Here is a 23,062-nt window from a genome sequence, read left to right on the forward strand (position 1 = left end):
CCTCCATCAGCTTCACATGCTGTTGCTGCTGCTGCTGTTGTTGTTGATTACAGGCCGGCAGGAAAAGCAGCTAAACATCATCTACGACCTTCATACACAAACAATTAACGAGGTCTAAACACTGAGGAGTGAGGATCCAGATGAGACGAACGTTTCACCTCCAAACAAACTCAGATGGAAAAACAGCAGCAACAACAACAACAATATCTAGATCAGCTCCACATCCGGTTCTCTCAGAGGGAAGACTGGAAAACACAACGTTTCCTCCACTGAAATCAAACTTTGTATCAAAGAAGGAAAAAGGTCCAACAACTTTTACAAGTCAAACGGTTCCAGGTTTGACCACTGGCTGCAGAATAAAGAGTAAAAAACTGAGGAATTTATTTTATTTTTCCACTTTCTTATCTCTTGCACATTTTATGATTGAAGATCAGATTGTTTTCTCACCATTTTTATTTCGACTTTCTTCAACAAAACGCTTGTTTCTGGCCTGTTCTCTTTAACAAGTTCCACATTTCAGCCTTGGATCCATGTTGGATTAGTTGCATGTCAAAAAATGTGCGGAAAAAAAAAACATAACCCCACTTTTCAAGGTTAATGCAGATCCTGTTAGCAGCGGCCATTAAAGATCAGAGTGAGTTAATGCAAAAGGACCGGATGGCGGTTTTAGAGAAACATCATAATCCCCCAAAACTCATCATGTAGGAACCAGAACATCAAAAGAAAACGTAGTCAAACTCAGTCCCAATGTCAGAGACCTTCAGATGTGGCACAAAGAGTCCAAACGATCTGAGTTCAGAAACCCTAACACTAAAAATCACCCCGAGGCGTTTTATAGAAGCGTATGAGGAGAGTCTGGGGGTGAGTAGAGGTCGTTCTCTCCAGTAAAAACATCGACTCTCCGTCAGTGTGTTGATGTTAAACCCAGTCGACCGCTCAGATCCCGATCCTACATCAACACAACAACTCTCCGAGGCTCATTGAAGGCCATAAAATGCACAGTTGGGGCGCTGGTGGGCGAAGATGGCATCAGAAACAATAATATAGCTATGACTGCCGGCCGGGGAAAACTGGCAACTCTGCAACAAAAGACATATGTGAGAGAAAACCACAGGACTGTAGCAGGCTGCAGATCACTGGGGCCTTTACGTCTGTGGGAGCAGAGCAGAGCGGAGCGTCGACGAGGCTCCGGAGCCCGAAGGTCAACGGTCAGAGCTGCAGCGGACTGTGATGAAGAGGAATTATATCAATTATCTTCAATGTGATGGACTGATAAAAACGTGAGACCAGAGAGAGGAGGCTCAGTGTGACGTTGGTGTTTTTAAACAGGAAGTTATAATTCTGCTTTTACTGTAAACGCTGTTACATAACCCCCCCAAGATGAGATAAGAGACTTATTATGGTCTGATCGGGAGGTCAACAACAACACAACACTCACCACTCCTTTCCTTTCCTTTCCTTTCCTTTCCCGCTGATCACGTGGTCGCTCGCTACGTTAAAAGATCTTTGGCTGCCAACAACCCGTCAGTTCGGTTTCCTCTCCATCTGGAAAACTGAAGAAAGAAAGTAAATAAAACCAGTGGAGGATTTAAAAGCATCGTTTGCACTTGATGTGCCGTGGTCAGGTCAGACACCAGTGACTACTGTATCTGATCTAAGGAAAGCTCAGTGGAAGTCAATGGGCAAACGTGAGCTAATGCTAGCTAATCTGCTAAAGTGCAGAAGTTCTTTTACTGTTTTTGTCAGGCATTTGATTTATTCAGATTTTCTAAACTCAATTCAGACGACTGTAGCTTCTTTCACGATCCAGGCAAAGTTATTTTATGTTTAAATTTCACTTTATTTTACACTTTCTGCAAGTTTTTACATCCATAAGAACACTCTCCTCTGATTGGCTGACTGTTTTCTGAGTGATCCAATACAAAAACAGAGCATATTTTAGAATATAACACAGAGAAAGTGTTGGATGGTGTCGTCCAGGTGGTGGTGGGCAGGACTTAGCGTGACTGCTTAGTTGTGACATCACAAAGTGACAGGAAGTCCTGACGGCTGGTTTCAAGGCTCAGTTTCTGAATACAGGCTGTGTGCATTTCTCTGTGGACTGAGGCTTTGATACTTTCACAGTATTAATATAGAACCTAGAGCTGCTTTATAATCACACTACACATGGACATCTACCTTTATACTGTATGGAGCTTTAATACAAACATCTACCTTTATACTGTATGGAGCTTTAATACAAACATCTACCTTTATACTGTATGGAGCTTTAACACAAACATCTACCTTTATACTGTATGGAGCTTTAATACAAACATCTACCTTTATACTGTATGGAGCTGTCATAGAATGGTGTTTTTGTGAACAGTATAACGAACAGGTAAATTATGGCAAAAATGAGTGTGATGTTTGATTTGTTTGGGTGTAGTGATTCTTTTATCTCTTATGTTTATGTTTTGAATATTTTATTATGCTCATGATGGTGCTTGCCTACTTACCTGTTTTGAACTGTTCCGTGAACACATCAGACTCTGACGCAAAAGCGGTGCGCCGCTAATCAGCGGGCTCGCTCGCCAGCTGTGTGCTGGCAACCTAATAAGGAGAACGCCATGGTGGAGAGAAGAGACAGAGAGCCGGTCGGACGCGTCGGGGTTGGAGCAGCCTCTCACATCACCTGTCCTCCTCCGTGAAAAGGGAGAGTTCCTGCCAGCGAGACCAGGGGACGGGTCTGACCTGTGATGATTATGATGGGCCTACAACTTACCTGCTAAAGGGAAGTGACCACACTTATGTGTGTATGTGTATGTGTGTGTGGGTGTTTTAATGTGCGACCAGGCTGGCACTGATTTGCGCCTCCTCTTCACCCTACAGTGGACGGACGACGTCGTGGGTTTCGACGCTGGATCTCTGGGCCAGCCGCAGTGGATTAAGCCTTTTCCGGGAGCCCGAAAATCACGGCTGGACGATTAAGCGGACATAACTCGACTGGACTTTGGTGATATTGCCCCACTTCTGGTTGGATAAAAAGAAAAGAAAAACTGCTTCATTGCTTTTATCTTTCAGTTCTCAAGTTGACTTTGACTCTTTTAATAAAAAGAGAACTGATTTTAATTTATTCATCTTGTTGTCTGTGTTGGTGTGGCCGGGGAATCCGAACCTGTTTTAACAGTTAAACGATAGAATAAGTAATACTGTTACAGAGCTTTAACACAAACATCTACCTTTATACTGTATGGAGCTTTAATACAAACATCTACCTTTATACTGTATGGAGCTTTAATAGGCCTACACACCAGTTTGTATGTAGCCAACATAAAGGCGGAAATTTATAAACTTGAGGAGTGATGTGGAAAACGATCAAAGCGTTTAAAATATTACATATAAATTGTTGCAGATGGACTGAAGCATGCAGAAGAACTTCATCTGGTCTGATGGAGACTCAGAGAAACGTTGAGTGCAGTTTCAATCAGCAGTGATCCGTCTGCAACGGCCACAGAAACCAGGCTTCAGTTTCCGTTCTTTCAAATCTAATTTTCTGCGGACCGATCGTTGCCGTGCAGACATGACAATCAGCTCATTTTCCCCTCAGCTCCTCCGTATCACCGGCTACGACTGGAATGCACCGTAGCTGCGTCCATGTGAACGCAGGCCCGAACCCCGGACCATCATCGCTTCCTCTCTGGGCAACCTGATGCCTCATTACAGCCCCCGGGCTTTAAAGCAGCTCCCATAACACGATCCATATGTTGGTGAGGACGCTCCGGCGACCAGGAGGTTTCCGTGCAGGGGTGAAGGAGTGAAGGAGGGGTGGGGGGGGGTTTGGTGGTGGTGGGGGGGTTGTGTGGGTTGAGGGTGGGCCTTTCATCCACGGAGGTGGTGGAAACGAATCTGCCGTCAGGATCACAGCGCCAGGCCAGAGGAATCCAAACATACTACCCACCACACACACTCACACATACACACACACATCCTGAGGCTGTGGGATTATGAAATCAGTCTGTAAGTGTTTTTCTAAGTTCTGTGGTCTCGATTTGCATTTATATAACTATACATATGTGTGTGTGTGTGTGCACAGTTCAGCGTGTCCTTTAGTGCAGTGTTTCTCAACCAGGGGTACTCGTACGGACCCATAGTGGTACTTGGTGTAATTGCAAGGGGTACTTAAAATGATAAAATATCCATAGCGTAGCTCTGAGCAGCTCACGGCTCTGCTCCGCCGTTCTAAAAATAGCTTGCACCGACAATTAAAGGTAACGAACCTACTGCTATGACTATAGGGATTATGGCAATGGGCCAATTTGCCAAAATGTTGAACTATCCCTTTAAATTGCAGAAGTTAAATTAAGCTAAGCTAATTGGCATTTCCCCCAATCCCATATGTTTTAATGGGAAATTGGTCATATTTTAATAAAAGTCCACATTTTGATGATTTTGATTGACTCTCATTTATCTTTTAATCGTGAACCTCCCCTTGCATTTCAGTGGACAGTCTCCATTAATTTTTTTAATTGAGCTTTTATTGTGAAAAATCCCACAGGAAGATGGTGTAAACTGACTTTTGAAGTTGCATATTTGCCCTCAGATTTGTTACTCTAATAAATATGATGCAGTTACATAAAAAGGCTTTTTCTGCAATTTCTGTCAAATTGGTTTGGGAGTTTTTTGCCACCTCACACCTGGGTAGGTATGTCATCAATATGTCAACAGCTGCGTTTCCATTACAGGTTTTTGCAAAATAAAAGCGATATTTATAACATTTTTCTATCTGCAGATGTTTCCATTGAAAGGTGTTTTGTGAATGAGCCGTAATCTGTAACAGAAGGAACAATTGTTTGGTTATTCACACGGACATGTTATTGTGTGACACCACCTGAGTTATCAGACTGAGTTGAATAATTGGACCTCACATGCCAAAGTTTAATTAAAATAACCTGGTTGGGTGAAAACGGTCCATGGGACGGGACGACTCAAAAGAGACGGGAAAAAAAAACACCTCATGAGAGCGTAAAAATGTTTTGGCGATATTTGAGAGGTTTTTTGAAACGTAGGTATTTCCATTACCTGTTTTTTAATTGCGATATTTAGGTTTTGTGCATTTCTAGGGGTTAATGGAAACACGACTATTGACAGGTGAGTTGTCCAGGTGTAGCCCTGCCTCCTCAGCTGTGATTGGCTCCCATGACGCTGCATGGATAAACAGTATGGTGGATGGACAGTGGTTTATTTAAAATCAGTATTCTCATATTATCTTACATAAATGAATCTCTGCCCCCTCTCACCTGGACTCACCTGTTCACAGCTGGAAAAGAAACCAGTTCCTCCTCATTCAGCTCAATTTAACGGCTGAGCGGAGTTCGCCGACTCCTCTGATGAGAAACACATCTTTCTTTTATTAAGTTATTCGGGGAAAGTTTAATTTTCCTCTGGATGTAAAACGTGTTTGAACTTTAGTAGCTGAGCTCAACACAATCAGACACAGACGACTTCACCCAACGACGCTGTTCTTCACATTTCTGCTCGACCTCAATCACGACCTCACATCTTCATCTGAACCCTGTTGTTCTGTTTCCTCCAGACGAATCACACTTTGGCCCAGTTCCAATCAGACCCCTCACGGACTCACTGACTTAGAGGCGCGTTCACGGGAAGTCTGTGAGTGTGTGAGGGCTGTTCCGTTGTCAGATCATCAAGTCAGTGAGTCGGTGAATGAGCCCTTACTGCTTACTGCTGACGTCACTTCAGTCAGTGAGGGTTCAGGGCCTGAGTCTTTAGGGAACGGATTGGAACTGGGCAAAAGACTCAGAGCGGAGGGGAAACTGTGGTGACAGCTCAACAGGAAGTGTTTCTGGGGACACAGTAAAGTGAGGGACCAGGTTGGGGACACGTTGGCCCAGTTCCCAAAGACTCAGGTCCTGGTCGGTCACCGACTGAACTGACCAGAACCACCAGGACCAGAACCAGAACCAGGATAAACAGATAGAAATGAATTAATTTGCAGTTTAAATCTGAAAACAAACCTTTTTTATTTAATTTAAGAACACGTATAAAGTTTTGGTTTCATCCTGGCTTCACTTTATTTTTTTATTGGTGGATTTCATCACAGCAGCTTCAACATTTCTCTCCGTTCTCAGGATTTTTCTACAGCTGCATCCAGACCCTTTATAGTTTAATATTTCCATTACCATTGACCACCACTAATATTCACATCATTGGTCACTCTGCTGAGTCACTAATCCTCCCTCGTTCCTCACAGATCCACGATGACCGACCTGTTTACTGAACTTGTAAAAGGTTTTTCCTCTGAAAGCAGCAGAGTGACATTCTTCTCTTCACCACCCGTATGAAAGTTTCCCCACAAACGCCTTAATTTGGCGACTTTTAACGAGCGCACACCTCCTCATGAGCACGCGGTTTTCGCAACGACTGATTGCAACTTTTTACGACAAGTTTGTGCAGCTCAGAGAGAGTTTGTACGAACAAACCTCAGAGAAGAATGAGAAGTTCAGGATGAATGAAGGTGGAAACGTTGTTACCTGTCTGTCACATGACCTAAAGTACGAGTCCTGTTAGAAACAAGACTGAGACGAAAGTTTGTAAATCTCATTACAGACAAAAACAGAAAAAAAACTCTCTTAAAAGACAATTTTCCTATTTTTAGATCTGAGCCACTGCAGCGTCTCAAACTCTGTTATGTTCAAAGCTCATGATGAATAAACACAGAGCAGTTTACATGTTAATATTTTAATTATAGGTAAGACTGGAGTTTTACTGAGTCGGGTTTCGCCCATAATAATATATTCTCCCACAATCCAACGCTGTCATGCACTATTAAAGCAAACACGCTGTATTTCCTCCTACACACTCAGATCTCTGTGAAACGCTGTTTAAGTTGTTGTGACATATTTATTCAGCATGAAAACACACACACAAACACACACACACACAGAGTTAGAAAAAGGGAAAATCCATGTGTATATTTACCAGAGCTCCAGACTCTGCAGGGATCGAGTTCGCTGCGACTTTTGTCTCCTGGTTGTAAATATGTGTGGTGAACCACAGGAATCTGGGCTCGGGCCGCGTCTAAGTGCTGGGTCCACATGTAATGTCATTTAATCACACACACACACACACATGAACAAGGAAATACACACTACACAACACACATATACTAGTTTATAGCTGCTGCTGAGCTGAAGATATTTGGCAGCGTGTTTTCTCAGGATTGTTGAAGTTTATGTGTTTTACATTTTTTAATTATTTTTTACAGTGTTCAGCAGAAATAAAGCGAAAGAAAACTGCAGATGACAAAATGACAACATCTACATCTGGAAGACTCCCTGCAAGTGCAAAACTTTCCCTCTTAATATTTTCAGAAATAAAAAAAACCTGGAGCTTGTTGCACTAAAGACCTTAAAATTACACTGTAAAAAAAATCATAAAAAAAACTGGCAACACTGCAAGATATTGGCGGATAAATCCTGTAAAATGAAAACTTTTCATATTTTAACAGCTTTTTCTTGTTAAATTACATGAGATGTTTCGTTTTTTCTTTGTTATTTGCTGATATAACTTGATTTATAAACAGGGTAGGCAGAATGAGCTAAGCTTCAGCCTACACCTTTTCAGTTTTAATGTCTGTTTTTTTGTTTTTGTTGTCTTTAAAGACCTTGCCTAGCTGATGTATTTATGTGTGATCTAATTTCTAATGTAAAATGAGGTGACATGTCAAGACCGAAATAAACTAAAACTAAACTAAGACGTGTCGATATACATCTCATTCTTGTAATTTTAACACAATTATTCTGTCAGCTCAGCATACTGTAGAAAAAACGGTAAAATAAATTGAGGAAAAACTGAAAAAAAAAAAAAAAGTTAATCAAAACTCAGAACTGTTTTGAGAATTACTGCAAATTAATTAAGTAAAAATGATAATCATGCATGTACACACATACACGTTCATGCACCGTCATTGTTAAACAACCGTGTGTTTCCTGTCTGAGCCGAGACTTTTCCTCCTGCGGGGATCAGACCCCCGATCAGCTCACAGGGCTTTAAAACCTCTCTCTCTCTCTCTCTCTCTCTCTCTCTCTCTGTGTCTGTACTGTGTCTATGTCTCTCGCCCCCCCTCCCCTCCCTGCTGCTGCTCTCTAATCGCTGTGTTGTGGTGGTGGTGACTCTCTCTCTCTCTCTCTCTCTCTCTCCTCCCTCTCTTCTTCTCCTCCTCCCAGACTTAGCTTCATGTATATAAGTGTGGATGAGCGGCCTGTGTGTGTCAGACCGGCACCATGGACGTCGGACACGCAACGTGACCCCCGCCGTGACCCCCCAGGACTGCTGATCCCAGGTCCACATGCAGCGTCTACAGGTGAGTTTCTAAAGACTCTTTCAGCTTCATCAGGGTTAAAAAAACTAAAACAAAGAAACAAAAAACAGCAAAAATCAACTTTTTTTTGGTTTTCTGCTCAGAGATGAAGTTTGTTTTTGAAGCGTGAGGGAGGCGGGAACCCTCGGTGTTTTGGGTGATGCAGGAAGGGTGAGGAGGAAGAGGAGGAAGAGGGGGAGGAAGAGGGGGAGGAAGAGGAGGTAGTGCCCTCGTCATGCCAGGAATGTTGGCTCAGTCTAAACAAGCTCCTCACAGCACAGAGAGGGTTTCTCTCCGACTCAACGATCTGTATCAGGAACGTCAAAGCTCCAGACGTTCTCCATCACTGACATTTATAAAAGACAGCAGAGAGAAAAAACGTCTTGACGCTTGTGTTTTATGTTGATGTTGTTGTTGTTGTTGTTTTTCCAGTCTGAGGTTCACTACTCTACGTGTCGCGGGTTAAAGATCAAAGCTGCAGAATCAGCTGATTGGATTATTTCAGGATTGTCTCTTTAAGCTCTGCAGCGAAAACCCAGACAAGACGAGACGGAGAAGATCTGAGTTCAGAGTTCAGATGTTTGATGTTTTGGTCTCTTCAAAATATATATAATATAAAAGTTCTTAAATTCAGATTTCTGTCGGTGTATATTTTATGAATGAATCAGAGAGGAATCTGAAAAACAACGATGTAAAGACTGAAATCTAACAAAATCTTTGCAGCAATAGTAAATAACTGTCCAAATGAATCACATTGTGCAGCTTTAGCTTCTTCATCCATTCATTTGGACTGAACTAGATCAAAACATCAGCAACAGAATCAACATGTAAAGATACTTAGTGATAATCCTGAAGTGTAATGTCCAAATGTTACCAGAAAAATTAAAAGTTGGTGCTCATTATCCAGAGGGGCCTCTTAAAGTGTTCATTATGGGCCCCCCCCCCGAGGTCCCAAGGGCCGTAATAATAATAATTTATGGGAAAACTCAGGCTTTTCTGTTTTACACTGTAAAATGTGGCATTCTTGTCTCATGTATACACAACAGTAGGTTTTTATGGGCGGATAAATGTTGTTTCTTAATTTTTTTAACTCAGATAGTGATGATGTTGGAATTGACTCGTGGCTCTGAGTTCGTTTTTAAAATCTTGTTCATATCTGGAGATTTATTCTTCTTACATGACAATCAGTAAAAATTTCTCAAAGATTCCTGTGAAAAAACTTCTTGTCTTTCATCGTCTCTACTGACAAATCGTCTCTCCTCCATCGTCGACAACAACAACAACAACAACAACCAAACAAACCATCGGGAAGTTTAAAGCTTCACAGATTAAACAAAAGATCCTCAGAGAAGACGAGCTGCGTCTTTATTGTCCTCTCTCTCCTCCTCTGAGCTCATCCGTCTGTTTTCTCCGTCTTGTCAAACCGTTCTGGTTTCACGAGGAACTCTGGCTCAGCTGAGTGGAAAACATCTCTGCTCTCTCTCTCTCTCTCTCTCTCTCTCTCTCTGTCGTGTGTGAGTGGAACATGAATCGTGACCACATCCAGTCCGACCAGGATTATTTGCTGAGATGTTTCTCTCTGCTCTGGTTAACATGGTTCAACCGGCTCCGGGTGTGAATCATGGAAAAGTCCTGATGCTGAGTCGAGTCGGAGGGTTTTCATGGTTTCGTTTTTTAATCAGATAAAGGTGCAATGAAACACTGGGATACGCCAGATTAAGCTGCTACGACTCTCGACTGCAGCACATCATCACACTGCATCAAACTTACATTAGAATAAACACAGGTATAAAACACTCATGAAACATATCAGCTCCAATTTAAACTGAACAATCGGTCTTATTGTTTGATGTGGGACAGACTGTAACATCATCATAAACAAAAGTCCTGGAAGAGACGATTTATAGAAACAGGTGAAGTTTTAAGGGATAGTTCAACATTTTGGCAAATTGGCCGATTGCCATAATCCCTATAGTCATAGCAATAGGTTTGTTACCTTTAATTGTCGGTGCAAGCTGTTTTTAGAACAGCGGAGCAGAGCCGTGAGCTGCTCAGAGCTATGCTACGGAGGCTCGTTATGGGATTTCTTGGTTTCCCTCATCAAACTCATCAAATACACAATCCAACAACTCCACAACGCTCTGGTGGACAAGTTGTGAGCTGCACATTCACCACGCTATGAGATAATAACACAACGTTACCAGACGGAGTTGTTTTAGAGGGAAATTCATGCAAAACCGCTGATGCGCGTTGCCTTCAGGGACAGTTTTTCATCAAGCAGTCTCTGTATTTCCCTCTAAAACAACTCTGTGTGGTAACGTTGTGTTATTATCTCATAGCGTGGTGAATGTGCAGCTCACAACTTGTCCACCAGAGCGTTGTGGAGTTGTTGGATTGTGTATTTGATGAGTTTGATGAGGGAAACCAAGAAATCCTATGAGCCTCCGTAGCGTAGCTCTGAGCAGCTCACGGCTCTGCTCCGCCGTTCTAAAAATAGACGAACCTACTGCTATGACTATAGGGATTATGGCAATGGGCCAATTTGCCAAAATGTTGAACTATCCCTCTAAACTTTTGCAAACACCTGAGCAGCAGGTACGACTTCCACATTCAGCTGATCTTTGAAAAACAAAGTCGTGCAGAGTCGACATCATGACGTGAGGTTCAGGGAAGCCTGTGATTTCTGCGACTCCCTGCAGCCTCTCATTTGCTCTGAGGACAAGAGGCTCGTTCCTGAGGTTTCTCTGACTCACTCACTCACTCATTAGAAAAGAGAAAACCTGAGAGTTTCCTTCATGTTGTAACAACACACCAGTGTTCCCACGAGAAGGCAGCTGCTCACGCTGCACCTGCGTCATCCTTCCACCGGTTCTCCTCCTCCTCCTCGTCCTCGTCCGCCACACAAACACTCTGGTTATTTATAAAACATGAGCGCTTGTTGCAGCTCCAGATCTGTTATCTGTCGTGCACAGCGATGACGTGTCTGTGTGTAACGTGCACGTGTGGTCGACAGTGGAGAAGATGTTATGTTCCGCTGGATGCAGTGATGTGAAACTCGGTGCATGGAGAGTTCCTTCTTTATCAGATGCAGCTGCTGCTCTTAGAAAACATAAAGAGGAGAAGACAGGGACAAACTTAAAGGGATAGTTCACCCAAAATTGAAATTTCTCGAAATTACTCATTATCTACTCCCCCTCATGTGGACTAAGGGCTGGGAGAAGTTTCAGAGTCCTCCGTGGCTTCTCTGAGTTACAGGGGGTCTCGGCGTAGCAGTGCATGTCCATATAACGGTTGTAAATGGATACCAACTGTCTTCGCAACAAAAAGACATCTGACTTCCCAGTTTGTCCAAATTTGACGAACTGGAAAGAGGAGCTTCGAGAAGCTTCCGCTACAAACAAGCTTGAAATATAGACTTTTTTTTTTCGGGACAATTTTGCATTTTGGGGCTTCAATACAAGACGGACATTACATACGAGCAGCATGGAGGTGTTTGGATGTTTTTTGGTGTGTCTTTTTGTTACGAAGACAGTTGGTATCCATTTGCAACCGTTATATGGACATGCACTGCTACGCCGAGACCCCCTGTAACTCAGAGAAGCCACGGAGGACTCTGAAACTTCTCCCAGCCCTTAGTCCACATGAGGGGGAGGAGATAATGAGTGAAATTTCAATTTTGGGTGAACTATCCCTTTAAACCAAGTTGAAGTTTGTGAATCTGCAGATCCTGACCACGGTGCAGGTATCTTCTGTGTGAACTGTGAGTATAGTAAACGTGACTCCTTGTTGGACGATGTCTACACGGCAGATGGCATGTGTGAGGGAATCTGTTGTCCTGGCGTCCGGCCTTCAGGAACTCCGACCGGGCGTTCGGCTCGATTCCCAAACATCAAACCCAGGACGTGCCTCTTCTTCTTCTTCCTCTCCTGGCAGCTCTGAATGTCCCCACTGTTCCCCAAACGCCTCCGTCAGACTCCACAGCTTCGTTTTGTCCTGAGTTTTAAAAAATGCAAAACAATTCCTGCTGTGAAATGAACCCCTCGGTCCATGAAGAGACTGATGTTGCATGAACTCACAGATAGAGGATCACAAGTTCTTCTGTTCAGGCCTCCAGACCTCTTGACCTTTGTCCCGCAGCAGCAGCAGCAGCAGCAGCAGCATCGTCTGGTTCAGAGCTGCTGGAGAACCATCAGAGAAACTTCAGACACTCGTCTGTGGCTTTGATTCAAACCAGTTTTCCAGCAGAGACACTGGAAATTAGACGTCTCTCTCTCTTTTTCATGTATTTGTTGAAGGAGCGGAGCCATTCCACAAGAACCACAGACATCAACAAACTCTTATCTTAATCGAAGCCAGACCGGCCCGCGGCTCCAAGACCCTCTGGATAAATAACTCAGTTTGACACCAAGCCAGACTTTAGGTTCAGACTCTAGTGAGTTTGATCTGAAGCTGCTACCATCAGGATTCTGACAGGAACCGTCAACACGACCGCTCCACTTGGTCCAGTTCAGACGTCCAGGTGAAAACTCAGACCAGAACAGAATCAATCAATAAATTAGGACATTATGTCAATCAGATATTTGCGTCTTTGTCAGATGAATCAATCAGATCAATTTCTAGACTCGTCTTTGGGCAGTTAATTGACCTTTTACGGGCAAATTGATTGATTGTTGCACGGAAAATGAACTGCAGATAAACTGATGATAAAAATAATCACTTGTGTGGCCGTAGCTGATCAGCTTCTACTGAATCAATCAAACTGTCCACCCTGACTACTGTCAACAGTCGAGGTACGGTGGCCTGGATGTGTTGATTCATGGAGTGAAATGTGATAGCGTTGACGCACGTCGGCGATTGGAAATCCATTTGAAATCAGTGACGTGCAACAAGGTGCGCAGCTGCATCTCGTCTAGGATCAACAATGACCGTTGGCTTCTTGTAGCCGTGACGACCACCTTTAATTAACTGAAAACAAGTTGTTTAGATGCCTGAACTTCAGATAAACCTCAGAAAACTGGAATATGAGCTGTTTTTGAAAAGGTCATGCAAGTTGAGTTAGAAAACAATATTAAAGTCGATATAGTTCAGGATCATCAGAGTGGTCAAGGTCTGCAGACTCTGACAGAAGTTGACTTAAGGACTCGTTGAAACGTGCAGTTTCTCATTTCAAGGTCTTTCAGACGTCTGCTCAGGTCATTTCATGCCTGAATATGGATGAAATCTTTACAGAGCTGCACAAACCCATGTGTGCTAATCAATGCTCTACACTGATAGAGGTACTTGTGGTTTTCATCAGTGGTTTCAAACTCATCGGGAATGAACCCATAAGGAGAAGCAGCAGAATAGAAGCTGTGGTCGGGTTGTGTTTGAGATGTAAAACAGACAAAGAGCAAATTTAAAAATTGGTCATAATCAGAAACATCGTGTGTGCTGTGCTGCTGCCAGGCTTCAGATGGATGTGGTTTCAGCTCCAACACAGAGTCATTAACCAGCGTCACATCCATACGTTCATGTTCAACTGTGAGGCTGCACTTTGAAAAACGACCCGTTCTCGGTGAAAAGAAAAAAGTCAAATCAGCTCCAAACCGACAGGGAGAAACTGGCAGCAACATCAAGAAAAAGAAAAAGACTCTGATTCCAAACCGACATAACTCAGACATGAAAAAAATAATAATGGGAACCAACTGGAACTACTTTTAAGACTTGAACAATGCTACTATACTACTGAACACTGTGTTTACACCAGACAATGACTTTATGTCAGATACTGTACAAGATCAGTAGCGTGTACGTAATACATTTATTTATACACATTTAGTGCAATATTAGACACACATCTGCATGTGCAATCATGTGCCATGGTGCAATTTAAGTCAATCCTGCACTTTATTGGGGTATTGTGCAATCAGAATAAATTTAATCTTGCCCTCATCACTTTAGCCCTGTAGCACTTTAGGAGTAGTACTTCTGTTCTGTAATCTCTTGGTCCCCATACTACTTCTTTGGCCAATTAATATACGTATGTTGTTCATGTCATATAGCCTATGTTTGTGTAAGATGTCAAGATGTATCATGATATATTGTTCTTTTCTTGTAGTCCTGCCTCTTGTGCTTTTATCTTCATTGTTATCAACCTGCCAACCTTCACTGATCGTTGGTGCTGAAGCCAACAATGCCAACCAGAATCGCACTTTAAAAAGACAGTGTTCGGCTTCAGGTCTTGTTAAAACCAAAGATGTCAAAAGTTTTGGCAACCTTGACAACTTGAGGTTTTGACTCAAAACCTCAAGTTGTCAAGGTTGCCAAGTAACAAAAGGTACAGAAACAGTTTGTTTACAGAAAGCTGAAAGTCTCTGCAGGGCCAGTCCATATCGTTTCAGTTTCAACTATGTGGTTTTTATGATAACGCAACCTCCAAAAGTTGCAACCCCTGGATTTGGAAGCAACCAATATGATCTTTACGTAAATACCTGAAGCCGTTACGAGGCAACTAAACACAAAACATTTGTCAATTCAACATAATTGACAGATTAACAACAAAAAACATTGCCATATGTTGCGAAAATAAGGCGAGCTTGAACAAGTGTTGGTTGTCTGTAAACACATCAGCAGGTAAATTACAGCAGCATCACGGCCGTTTTAGATGCTCCAGTTAAATTACAGTAATCTACAAAACAAACCTGTTATTACACATACTGTTAAGTGAAAGGTGAAGAGAGACACTTCAACATACATTTAACTGTCGTATGCTTCATGCTAAAGCTTCAGCACAGAGTATAGACAGAGTAGACTCTCTAACTCTTTAGCATAAATGGAGTTGTACTGAATTAATTATAGGATAATTAGTTAGAGTTTAATAGTTTCTCAGTGTGTAATCATCAGTCATGCTAATGTTTTAGCATACCTACTATTTTACAAAGGTGACAGAGAGCTACGTGCTAATGTTTTATCACAGGCTAGGTTTAGCTAATACAGTAGTACAGGCATTTGCATGATGTGTAATATATTTCCAAATGAGTTAAGAGGTTGGAAACTCCATCATGTGCCAATTAAATAGGATTATTTTCAACACATGGCTGATGGTGGTAAATAAAGTCTCTAACTGGATGTTTGGCTGCGTTTGGACACAGAGACACGCTGAGACAGTTTGGCAGGAAGACCTGTCATTGTGGCCTGAGGCTTCATCTCTGGTCAGGAGGAGACTGGATGTGGACAGAGAGGAGCAGCAGCAGTCCATGCAGCTCAAGTCCTCGTTCCAAACCCTGGGTGTCAACCGACTTCCTCTCCGTGACCTCTGACCTCTTTGTGCCATGGAAATGAGCCAAGAAACTGTTTATGTCTCTGAGGACGGGAGTGGTCAGGAGGTGAAATGCAAATGTTGGAATTCAGGCAAGATGTTGTTTAAATTACGAGAAGAACAAATGTGGGTTAAACAAACACTGAAAAACACATGAATAATTTATAGAAAAACAAATTAAGCTGCATTGTTGGAATAAAAAATCAGATTTGAATGACTTACATCATCATGAATTAATTCAACAACACTCATGCAAGTTTCCCCTTGAGGCTGCAGTGTTCATTAGAGCTGCAGTATAAAAAATGCTGCTCAGAATAAACATGATCAGCAGTATTTGTGGAAATGTTGTGTGTCGGTTCTGATGGCAACACAACATGAAAGCTGAAATATCCAGATTTAACTTCAGACAGGTCCAGTCATTGTTTCTCCAACCAGGCAAACGACAAAACACAAGAACTGATGTCAACAAATCTGAGATGAGGGCAGTGGTTTAGAGGTTAAAGGGTTGTGGTTTCGTTAAAAACTAGTTTTGCATGTGTAGAGTGATTATAAAGCAGCTCTAGGTTCTATATTAATACTGTGAAAGTATCAAAGCCTCAGCCTGTATTCAGAAACTGAGCCTTAAAACCAGCCGTCAGGACTTCCTGTCACAACAAAGCAGTCCCACCCCCCACCTGGACCCACCATCCCACAACTTTGCAGGATTTGGTTTCTCTGAGTATTTTATTCTGAAACCTGCTATCCTTCCATCTGTATTGTGGATCTCCAGTGGCTCCTAAATACAACTCCAGCCGTTGGCACAAACACATAAATGAGGATTTAGTTTCTTACTATATGAGGTTGTTCGGCTCGGTGAATACATCCCAGATGTTTTCACAGTCTTAAAGATGGAAAATCAGCTCAGCTCATCACATGTGAACGCGTTGTACAGCTTCCATGAACCACCATTGGACTGTAATGCTCACAGATGCAGTAAAAAAAAGAGATGTTTTGGACGAGGAGCCCTCGAACACATCGCACTGTGTCCTCATAAACTTGTTGAGCAGGAACGATATAAAACCAGTGAGGAGGTCGAACGAAGGTGAAGAGATCAGCTGAAACATTTCACACTGATACTTCGGCTGTAGGATTTATATTGTCTTACGGTGTTTAAAGAAACATCAGCGCTATTCCTGGTTCCTACAAATGTTCAGATATTTAACAAATTTCGTTTCTTCTCCTGCTCCCTCAGGATGATTGACAGCTGCTCCTCCTGAACCCAAGGATGCCTACAGTGCCAGTGGGCGGGGCATCCTCCTCCCAACACGTCGTACCTGTGGCCCTCACCTGCTCCTGGCTGCTGCTGCTCTTCCACACCGCCTTCGGTCAGAAACCCGCCAAGCTCCCCTTGATTGGCCGGAAGCCCTTCATCGCGGCATGGAATGCCCCGTTGGACCTGTGCGCCATCAAGTACAAGGTCACCATCAACCTCGACCGCCTGTTCCACATCTACGGGAGCCCACGTGCTGATTGGACCGGACAGAACGTCACCATCTTCTATGCCAACCGGCTGGGATACTACCCTCACTACAACCACCAGGGCGTGGCGGTGAACGGCGGCCTACCGCAGAACAGCAGCCTGGACCTGCACCTGTTCAAGGCCTACCAGGACATCAACCACTTCATCCCTGCGGAGGACTTCCGCGGCCTGGCCGTCATCGACTGGGAGTTCTGGCGGCCTCAGTGGAGTCGAAACTGGCACAAGAAAGACATTTACCGGCAGAAGTCGAAGGAGCTGACCGCTCAGGCCTACGTGAACGTGACGGCGACGCAGGTGGAGGAGCTGGCACGCCGGCGGTTCGAGAAAAGTGCCAAGGCGTTCATGCAGAGGACTATTCAGCTGGGGACGCGTCTTCGTCCCAACGCCCTCTGGGGTTTCTACCTCTACCCTGACTGCCACAACTACAACCTGCACGAGCAGAACTACACGGGCGTCTGCCCCCTGCTGGAGCGGCTGAGGAACGACGAGCTGCTGTGGCTGTGGAACAGCAGCGCGGCGCTCTTCCCCTCTGTGGCCATCAGGAAAAGTCACACCAACAGCATCAGCAACCTGCACTTCTCCCAGCACAGGGTCAGGGAGGCGCTTCGCGTGGCCTCGCTCACCTCCAAGGAGTACGACCTCCCCACCTACGTCTACATGAGGATGGGCTACCGAGACGAGCCGCTGTCCTTCCTCACCTCAGTAAGACACCAACTCTATAACAGCACTTTACTTTGTGTTGAGTATTACACACGCAGTGGTTTACATACTGAGCTTTGGTTGGACAATTTTCTCCCAATGGAGCCACCGGTGCTCCTCTGAACTCCTTTCACATAGTCAAGAGTTACAGTTTTATATCGTGCCTCTATATTGTCAAACCAAACCCACATCTTAGTAAAAGGTTTGAAACACCAACTCACTGCTTTACTTTGATATCATTATCTCCTTCCCTTTAATGTGACCCAGAGTTGAATGTTTCCACAATAATATGCCAGTAATACGTAATACTGCACATTTTTCATTACAAGAATCTGTGTCCCTAAGAATTGGCACATCTTTCCATTTATCTGATAAGATATCTCAGATGCACCAATGGTAAAGAGTACCAAGAACTTATATTATTGTATCGTCCCCAACCAAATGGTTGGAATTCTAGATTTATCATTGGTATACGCACCTTTCAGGAAACAAGAGAGTCCAGACCATGCGCCAGGTGTTTTACTTCTTTGGGTTTTTGATGGACGTCTTTGCTACCTGGAGTCCAGGTTGTGAGTTTAGGTAATAGTCCTTCAAAGATGAGTTGTAATAGAAAAGATGACGGCCGTCAGTGTTGTGAAAGAGACACAATGGGTAATGGATACACTAGTATCATGCAGAAAATACAGGTGATCATTATGAAGGGACAGGAAACAGGGCAGACTAGGAGGAAGACTAAGTCCAGGAGGAGACATCAGCAGCCGAACCACCTCAAAGAGGAAAGGGTTTGAGTTGGAGTTCAAGGCTGTGGCTATTTCCTGGAAGGACATGCCAACAATAGAGCAGCAGAAATTATTTAGTGTTTCATTTTTTTGCCAGCTCTGAGTTTATCCATTCAAGTGTGTGTCTGCAACAGACCAACAGACCAACGCGATGCTTTGTTTGGCAGATGATTTCTCTCACCCCAGATCAAGTTGACTTCAGCTTTAATTCCCAGAATCAGTCATGAGTGAGATGCATGTGCATGTAAAGGACAGAAAACGAACCACATTAACTGAGAGTTTATGACAAGATCAAATTGAAAAGTTGTTTTTGTGTCTAATGTGGCTGCACAAACTGTAAAAATAATGAGTGGAAAATCCAGAATCCCACCAAGGAAGCTGCAGAGCAAGTTTCAGTTTCAGTAAAATAATTTGAACATTTTCTCTCAAGTCCACAGAGAACTGCTGACACTCACATTTTCCTGTATTTGCCCTCAGTGATTCTCTTTTATTTGTGTGAGAAAGTCAAGTCTTGGAATGAGCTGTGACTAAAACCTCTCATTATAAACAATAGTCTCTGGATTCTCTGGAAACCAGTGACTCTCTTGGTTTTGGTCAAAGTCCCGAGGAGAATTACACAGCAAAATAAATAAATTAAACAAAAATACCGAACTAGAAAACTTTCAGTCACTCCTCGCTCTGTAATTTGAATTACTGTAGAAAGCTGTTGTCACCAAGCCCAGAGATTCAAATCTGAGACGAGAAGCTTCATCTTCACCACAGCTCCATACAGATATCTGATAGAATGATGTACAACACGTCTCATCGTTACAGTGTAGGGATTTATTCACCACTGCCATCTAGTGGAGAAGATGAAGAATGCAGCTCATAGTTACAAAGACAAACTCGAAGGGGTTTGGTTTCCTGATAATAATTTAGGAATACGTGTTAGATTCATCTAAATATAACGTAACATGTAAATATGAGGATGTATTTTTGTCAACCTGGTGGTAAAATGTGGGAGGCACTGAAAATATAGAGAAATATTTAGGTTCTTTTTCACTTTATTTTGAACAGAACAAACAGCACCATCTTGTGGCTCTTTAATCTTATATGATTATTATTATTTTACTGTAACAATGTAAAATGCTTATATACAATCTCTTTGAACTTAATGAAAAAATCTGTACTGAATGCCATTTGTTGTGATAATTTATTCATTAAAATTCCTTGTGCTTCCCTAATGTTTTTGAGTCAGAGGTCAAAGTTTACAAGACAAATATTTTTGAATGTTCACTCTACCCATGTTGTTTCAGCATGTTTTGATATTTACAGTGTGTTTGTGTGACCATCAGGTGTGATAATGTCTGTACCTGTGTGTTTTCTGCAGAAAGACTTGATCCACACCATCGGCGAGAGCGCTGCACTCGGAGCTGCAGGATTCGTCATCTGGGGCGACCTCAACTTGACGGCATCGAGGGTGAGTGTCCTCCGCCTGGAAAATGCAAAAATAAATATTTATAATACGTGTTGTATGGGCCGTTGTTGGAGGCTGTCAAACTCTCATCTGTGCCGTTGTGTCAGTTGAAATCTGACTCTGTAGTTTTATGTGAAAAACTTTCTCTCTTCAAACTTCTTGATTTGTTTTGGCCTCCGGACAAACCACCTCTGTAAACACTCAAGACAATAGAGAGTTGACATCATGTGGTTGCTGTGTGTTGGGAAACCACTCTGACATTTTTGAAAAGCATAATGCATGTGTGTTTTATGGTCTGTCTGCATGGAAGGACTTCATCCAGACATCTAACTGTCAGAGCCAGCAGGATCTCAGGGAGTGGAGCCGGGTGTGGTTCAGAAATGCTCATATTGACACCATCTCTTTGACACTTCCTATCACTTCACTTGCTCAAACATGAGCAGCAGCAGCATTAGATCTGGATCCAAACATGTTGAACTCTTATTGACTCGCTGGTGATGATGAGATTTACTCTTTGACCCCTTCAAACATCAAAGTTTGGTATCAAATGACAAAAGACATGGGCAATGGCCTCCTCACTAGTGTCAAACCAATTCAGTCAACAACAGTATTACCAACTGCTACCAACTTTGAGGTGTCCAATTTCGATATCAACACTTCATAATCTTGGCACTAACACTGGATCGTCCACATGTAGCTGCTCGGATAATAGTTAATAGTTCTAATAGTTAATAGTAGTTTTCAAAAAAAGGGTCCTATGTTCCCCGCTGTTGCTGGTCGATGGACTCTCTCTACTTTATCTATCTGGCCTGTCTAGCCTCTACCTGGTCTTTTTACTAAACTTAACCAACTCCTTTCTTCATTGCTTAAACCCAACCAATGGGACAATTACACTTCTCACTCAAAGTCACAACTCAACTTCTCACTCAAAGTAGGCAAAGATCTGCAAAGTCACTCACAACTCCACTTCCGGGCATGGGCACAAAAATTGCATGTATCCCAGGTCCTTTTGGGGAAAAGCGGGGAACATAGACACTTTTTCTAAAAAAGGGTTCCATGTTATAGGACCCAGGGAACATAGGGATGATCCCTAAAGCTCCCATGGTGTTGGCCACTAGGGGATAAACAAACTAATAACTAACTTGTTGACTTGTTTTGTTTCTGCAGACGAACTGCACCAAAGTGAAATCCTTCCTGAGCCACCGCCTCGGTCAGTACATCATCAACGTGACGAGAGCTGCCGAGGTCTGCAGCGACTCCCTGTGCCAGGGGAATGGACGCTGCGTCCGCCGAGACCCCGACGCCCGCCATTACCTCCACCTGAGCGCCGACAGCTACCGCATCCAGCCCGCCGGGAACGGGGAATTTGCGGTCACCGGATGGCACTCTCAACACGACCTGCAGCTGCTGACTGAGCGGTTTCACTGCCACTGTTACGAAGGCCACGAAGGTGAAACCTGCGACAGCATCAACAAAGTGAAGGAGGATGACGGGCCGTGGAGGGAGGGGGAGGAGGACGAGGACGAGCAGGAGAGGAAGAGGACGGAGTGGGAGGACGAGCAGGACGAACGGTTGGAGGCAGCGGAGAGTGCAGCAGCACCGCGCACCAGCTTCAGCCTTCACCTGATGATGTTGATGCTCCTGTTGAACTTATCGTTAGCAAAGACTGATGCTGTATGACGCACAGCTGTGTACAGATGTTAATTTTCCATATAAAGACAATATAAATGTTTTTGATTTAAGCTGGAGGCTGACTTGAACCCTAGCTGAATGCTAACAGGCTGACATTCATAATGTTAACCCTGTTTACAATCATAGTTTGGTATGTTAGCATGCTAACATTTACAAACAAGCAATAACAGAAGCTATAGCTACAACTTGTAGCAATATCAGTTTTGCAGGTATTTCCTCATGAAGCACCTTTTGATGGCGCTAGAGGGCATGCAAGATTTGTCACCAAACCAGAAACGACACCCTTAGCGATCCTTAGAGCCACTATGCTAGCAATGCTAAAACGCCAAAGAGAAGCGGCAAAGATGAATGGAAGCATGTTTTCTTGTAATTGTGACATCTGTATTGTATAATCATGTGATTGAATGTGAGAAAATGATCATAACACACACCTCTTGGTCAGGAGCAGTAACGTCCTGGGTTTCCTGTTGGTCACCTGTTAGCTGTTTCCAGTCCTGGTTAACAAGATGTTAACAGGGCGCTACTGGCCATGAATGAGTATTTCTGTCATCTGTGAAAACAAATAATTATTTCTTTGGCAGCTGTATACAAGGTAACAAAGGTGTAAAAAGCAAACAAACAAATGAAACACCAAAAAAAAGTTCTGTAAACCAAAAACTGAAAGTTTTCCTAACAGAAAGAAATCTAGCCACAACCTTTAGCCACTGTTAGCATTTCTGTGATATCATCAATTGTTGACAGTTTACCTTTTAGCAGTTGCAACATTTGCTGAACACATTTATCATTTTGGCAACAGCAGCACAAACATTTGCATGCATTAGCCTACGATAGATATGAAGAATAGAGTTTCCAAAACAGTGGTTACTTTGGTCTCTGTTCAGGATGAAATAAACTCATGGTATCTTCATGTAGAGAGGAATTTGCCAGTTTGCCTTTAAAGAGGTTGGACCTGTCCGTAGATGACTGTTCAGTTGTCATTGTCATTGTACAGCTCAACCAGGTAAAGTGTGTTTGACCTCTACAACAATCTGCACTGTGTCTTCAACCGACAACTGCACCAGTCCGAGCATGAACGTTGATTAATAAATGTAAAGGATCTGTTAAACTGTGGCCTGAGCATCACTACAGAAACATCTGTTTAGATCTATAGTTTATTTTGTGGACAAACAGTCAAGCCTTTCAGTGGAAACAACAGGGGCCAATACAGTGCGGATAAAATGACTAAGATCAGATCTGACTTCCTGTTTGAAGCCTGTTT

The 23,062-nt window shown here is 43.1% G+C and overlaps 1 protein-coding gene and 1 long non-coding RNA gene across 2 annotated transcripts; one reads left to right on the top strand and one right to left on the bottom strand.

Moving 5' to 3' along the window:
* Window positions 1-831: 831 nt before the first annotated feature.
* Window positions 832-22,295, bottom strand: LOC146986528 (uncharacterized). The gene is made up of 4 exons (XR_015036035.1): window positions 22,236-22,295; window positions 20,009-20,130; window positions 1,439-1,553; window positions 832-1,225 (listed from the first exon to the last, which is right to left on the bottom strand). It is a non-coding gene; the product is annotated as an uncharacterized LOC146986528 (long non-coding RNA).
* hyal4 (hyaluronidase 4) lies at window positions 8,283-22,347 on the top strand. Its single transcript, XM_085780270.1, has 4 exons — window positions 8,283-8,365; window positions 16,891-17,880; window positions 20,026-20,115; window positions 21,280-22,347. The coding sequence occupies exons 2-4, from the start codon at window positions 16,924-16,926 to the stop codon at window positions 21,790-21,792; spliced, it is 1,560 nt and encodes a 519-aa protein (XP_085636396.1). The 5' UTR covers window positions 8,283-8,365; window positions 16,891-16,923; the 3' UTR covers window positions 21,793-22,347.
* Window positions 22,348-23,062: the final 715 nt, after the last annotated feature.

This window comes from Trachurus japonicus, chromosome 6 (genome assembly GCF_045865225.1).
Source record: "Trachurus japonicus isolate A0001 chromosome 6, Traja_1.0".
In the NCBI taxonomy this organism is placed as follows: Eukaryota; Metazoa; Chordata; class Actinopteri; order Carangiformes; family Carangidae; genus Trachurus; species Trachurus japonicus.

Excerpts from the sequence above, each read along its gene's own strand:
- hyal4 (XM_085780270.1), top strand. The coding sequence starts at position 16,924 with ATGCCTACAGTGCCAGTGGGCGGGGCATCCTCCTCCCAACACGTCGTA. Across the intron at positions 17,881-20,025 it reads CGCTGTCCTTCCTCACCTCA|AAAGACTTGATCCACACCAT; the intron begins GTAAGACACCAA and ends TGTTTTCTGCAG. Across the intron at positions 20,116-21,279 it reads TCAACTTGACGGCATCGAGG|ACGAACTGCACCAAAGTGAA; the intron begins GTGAGTGTCCTC and ends TTGTTTCTGCAG.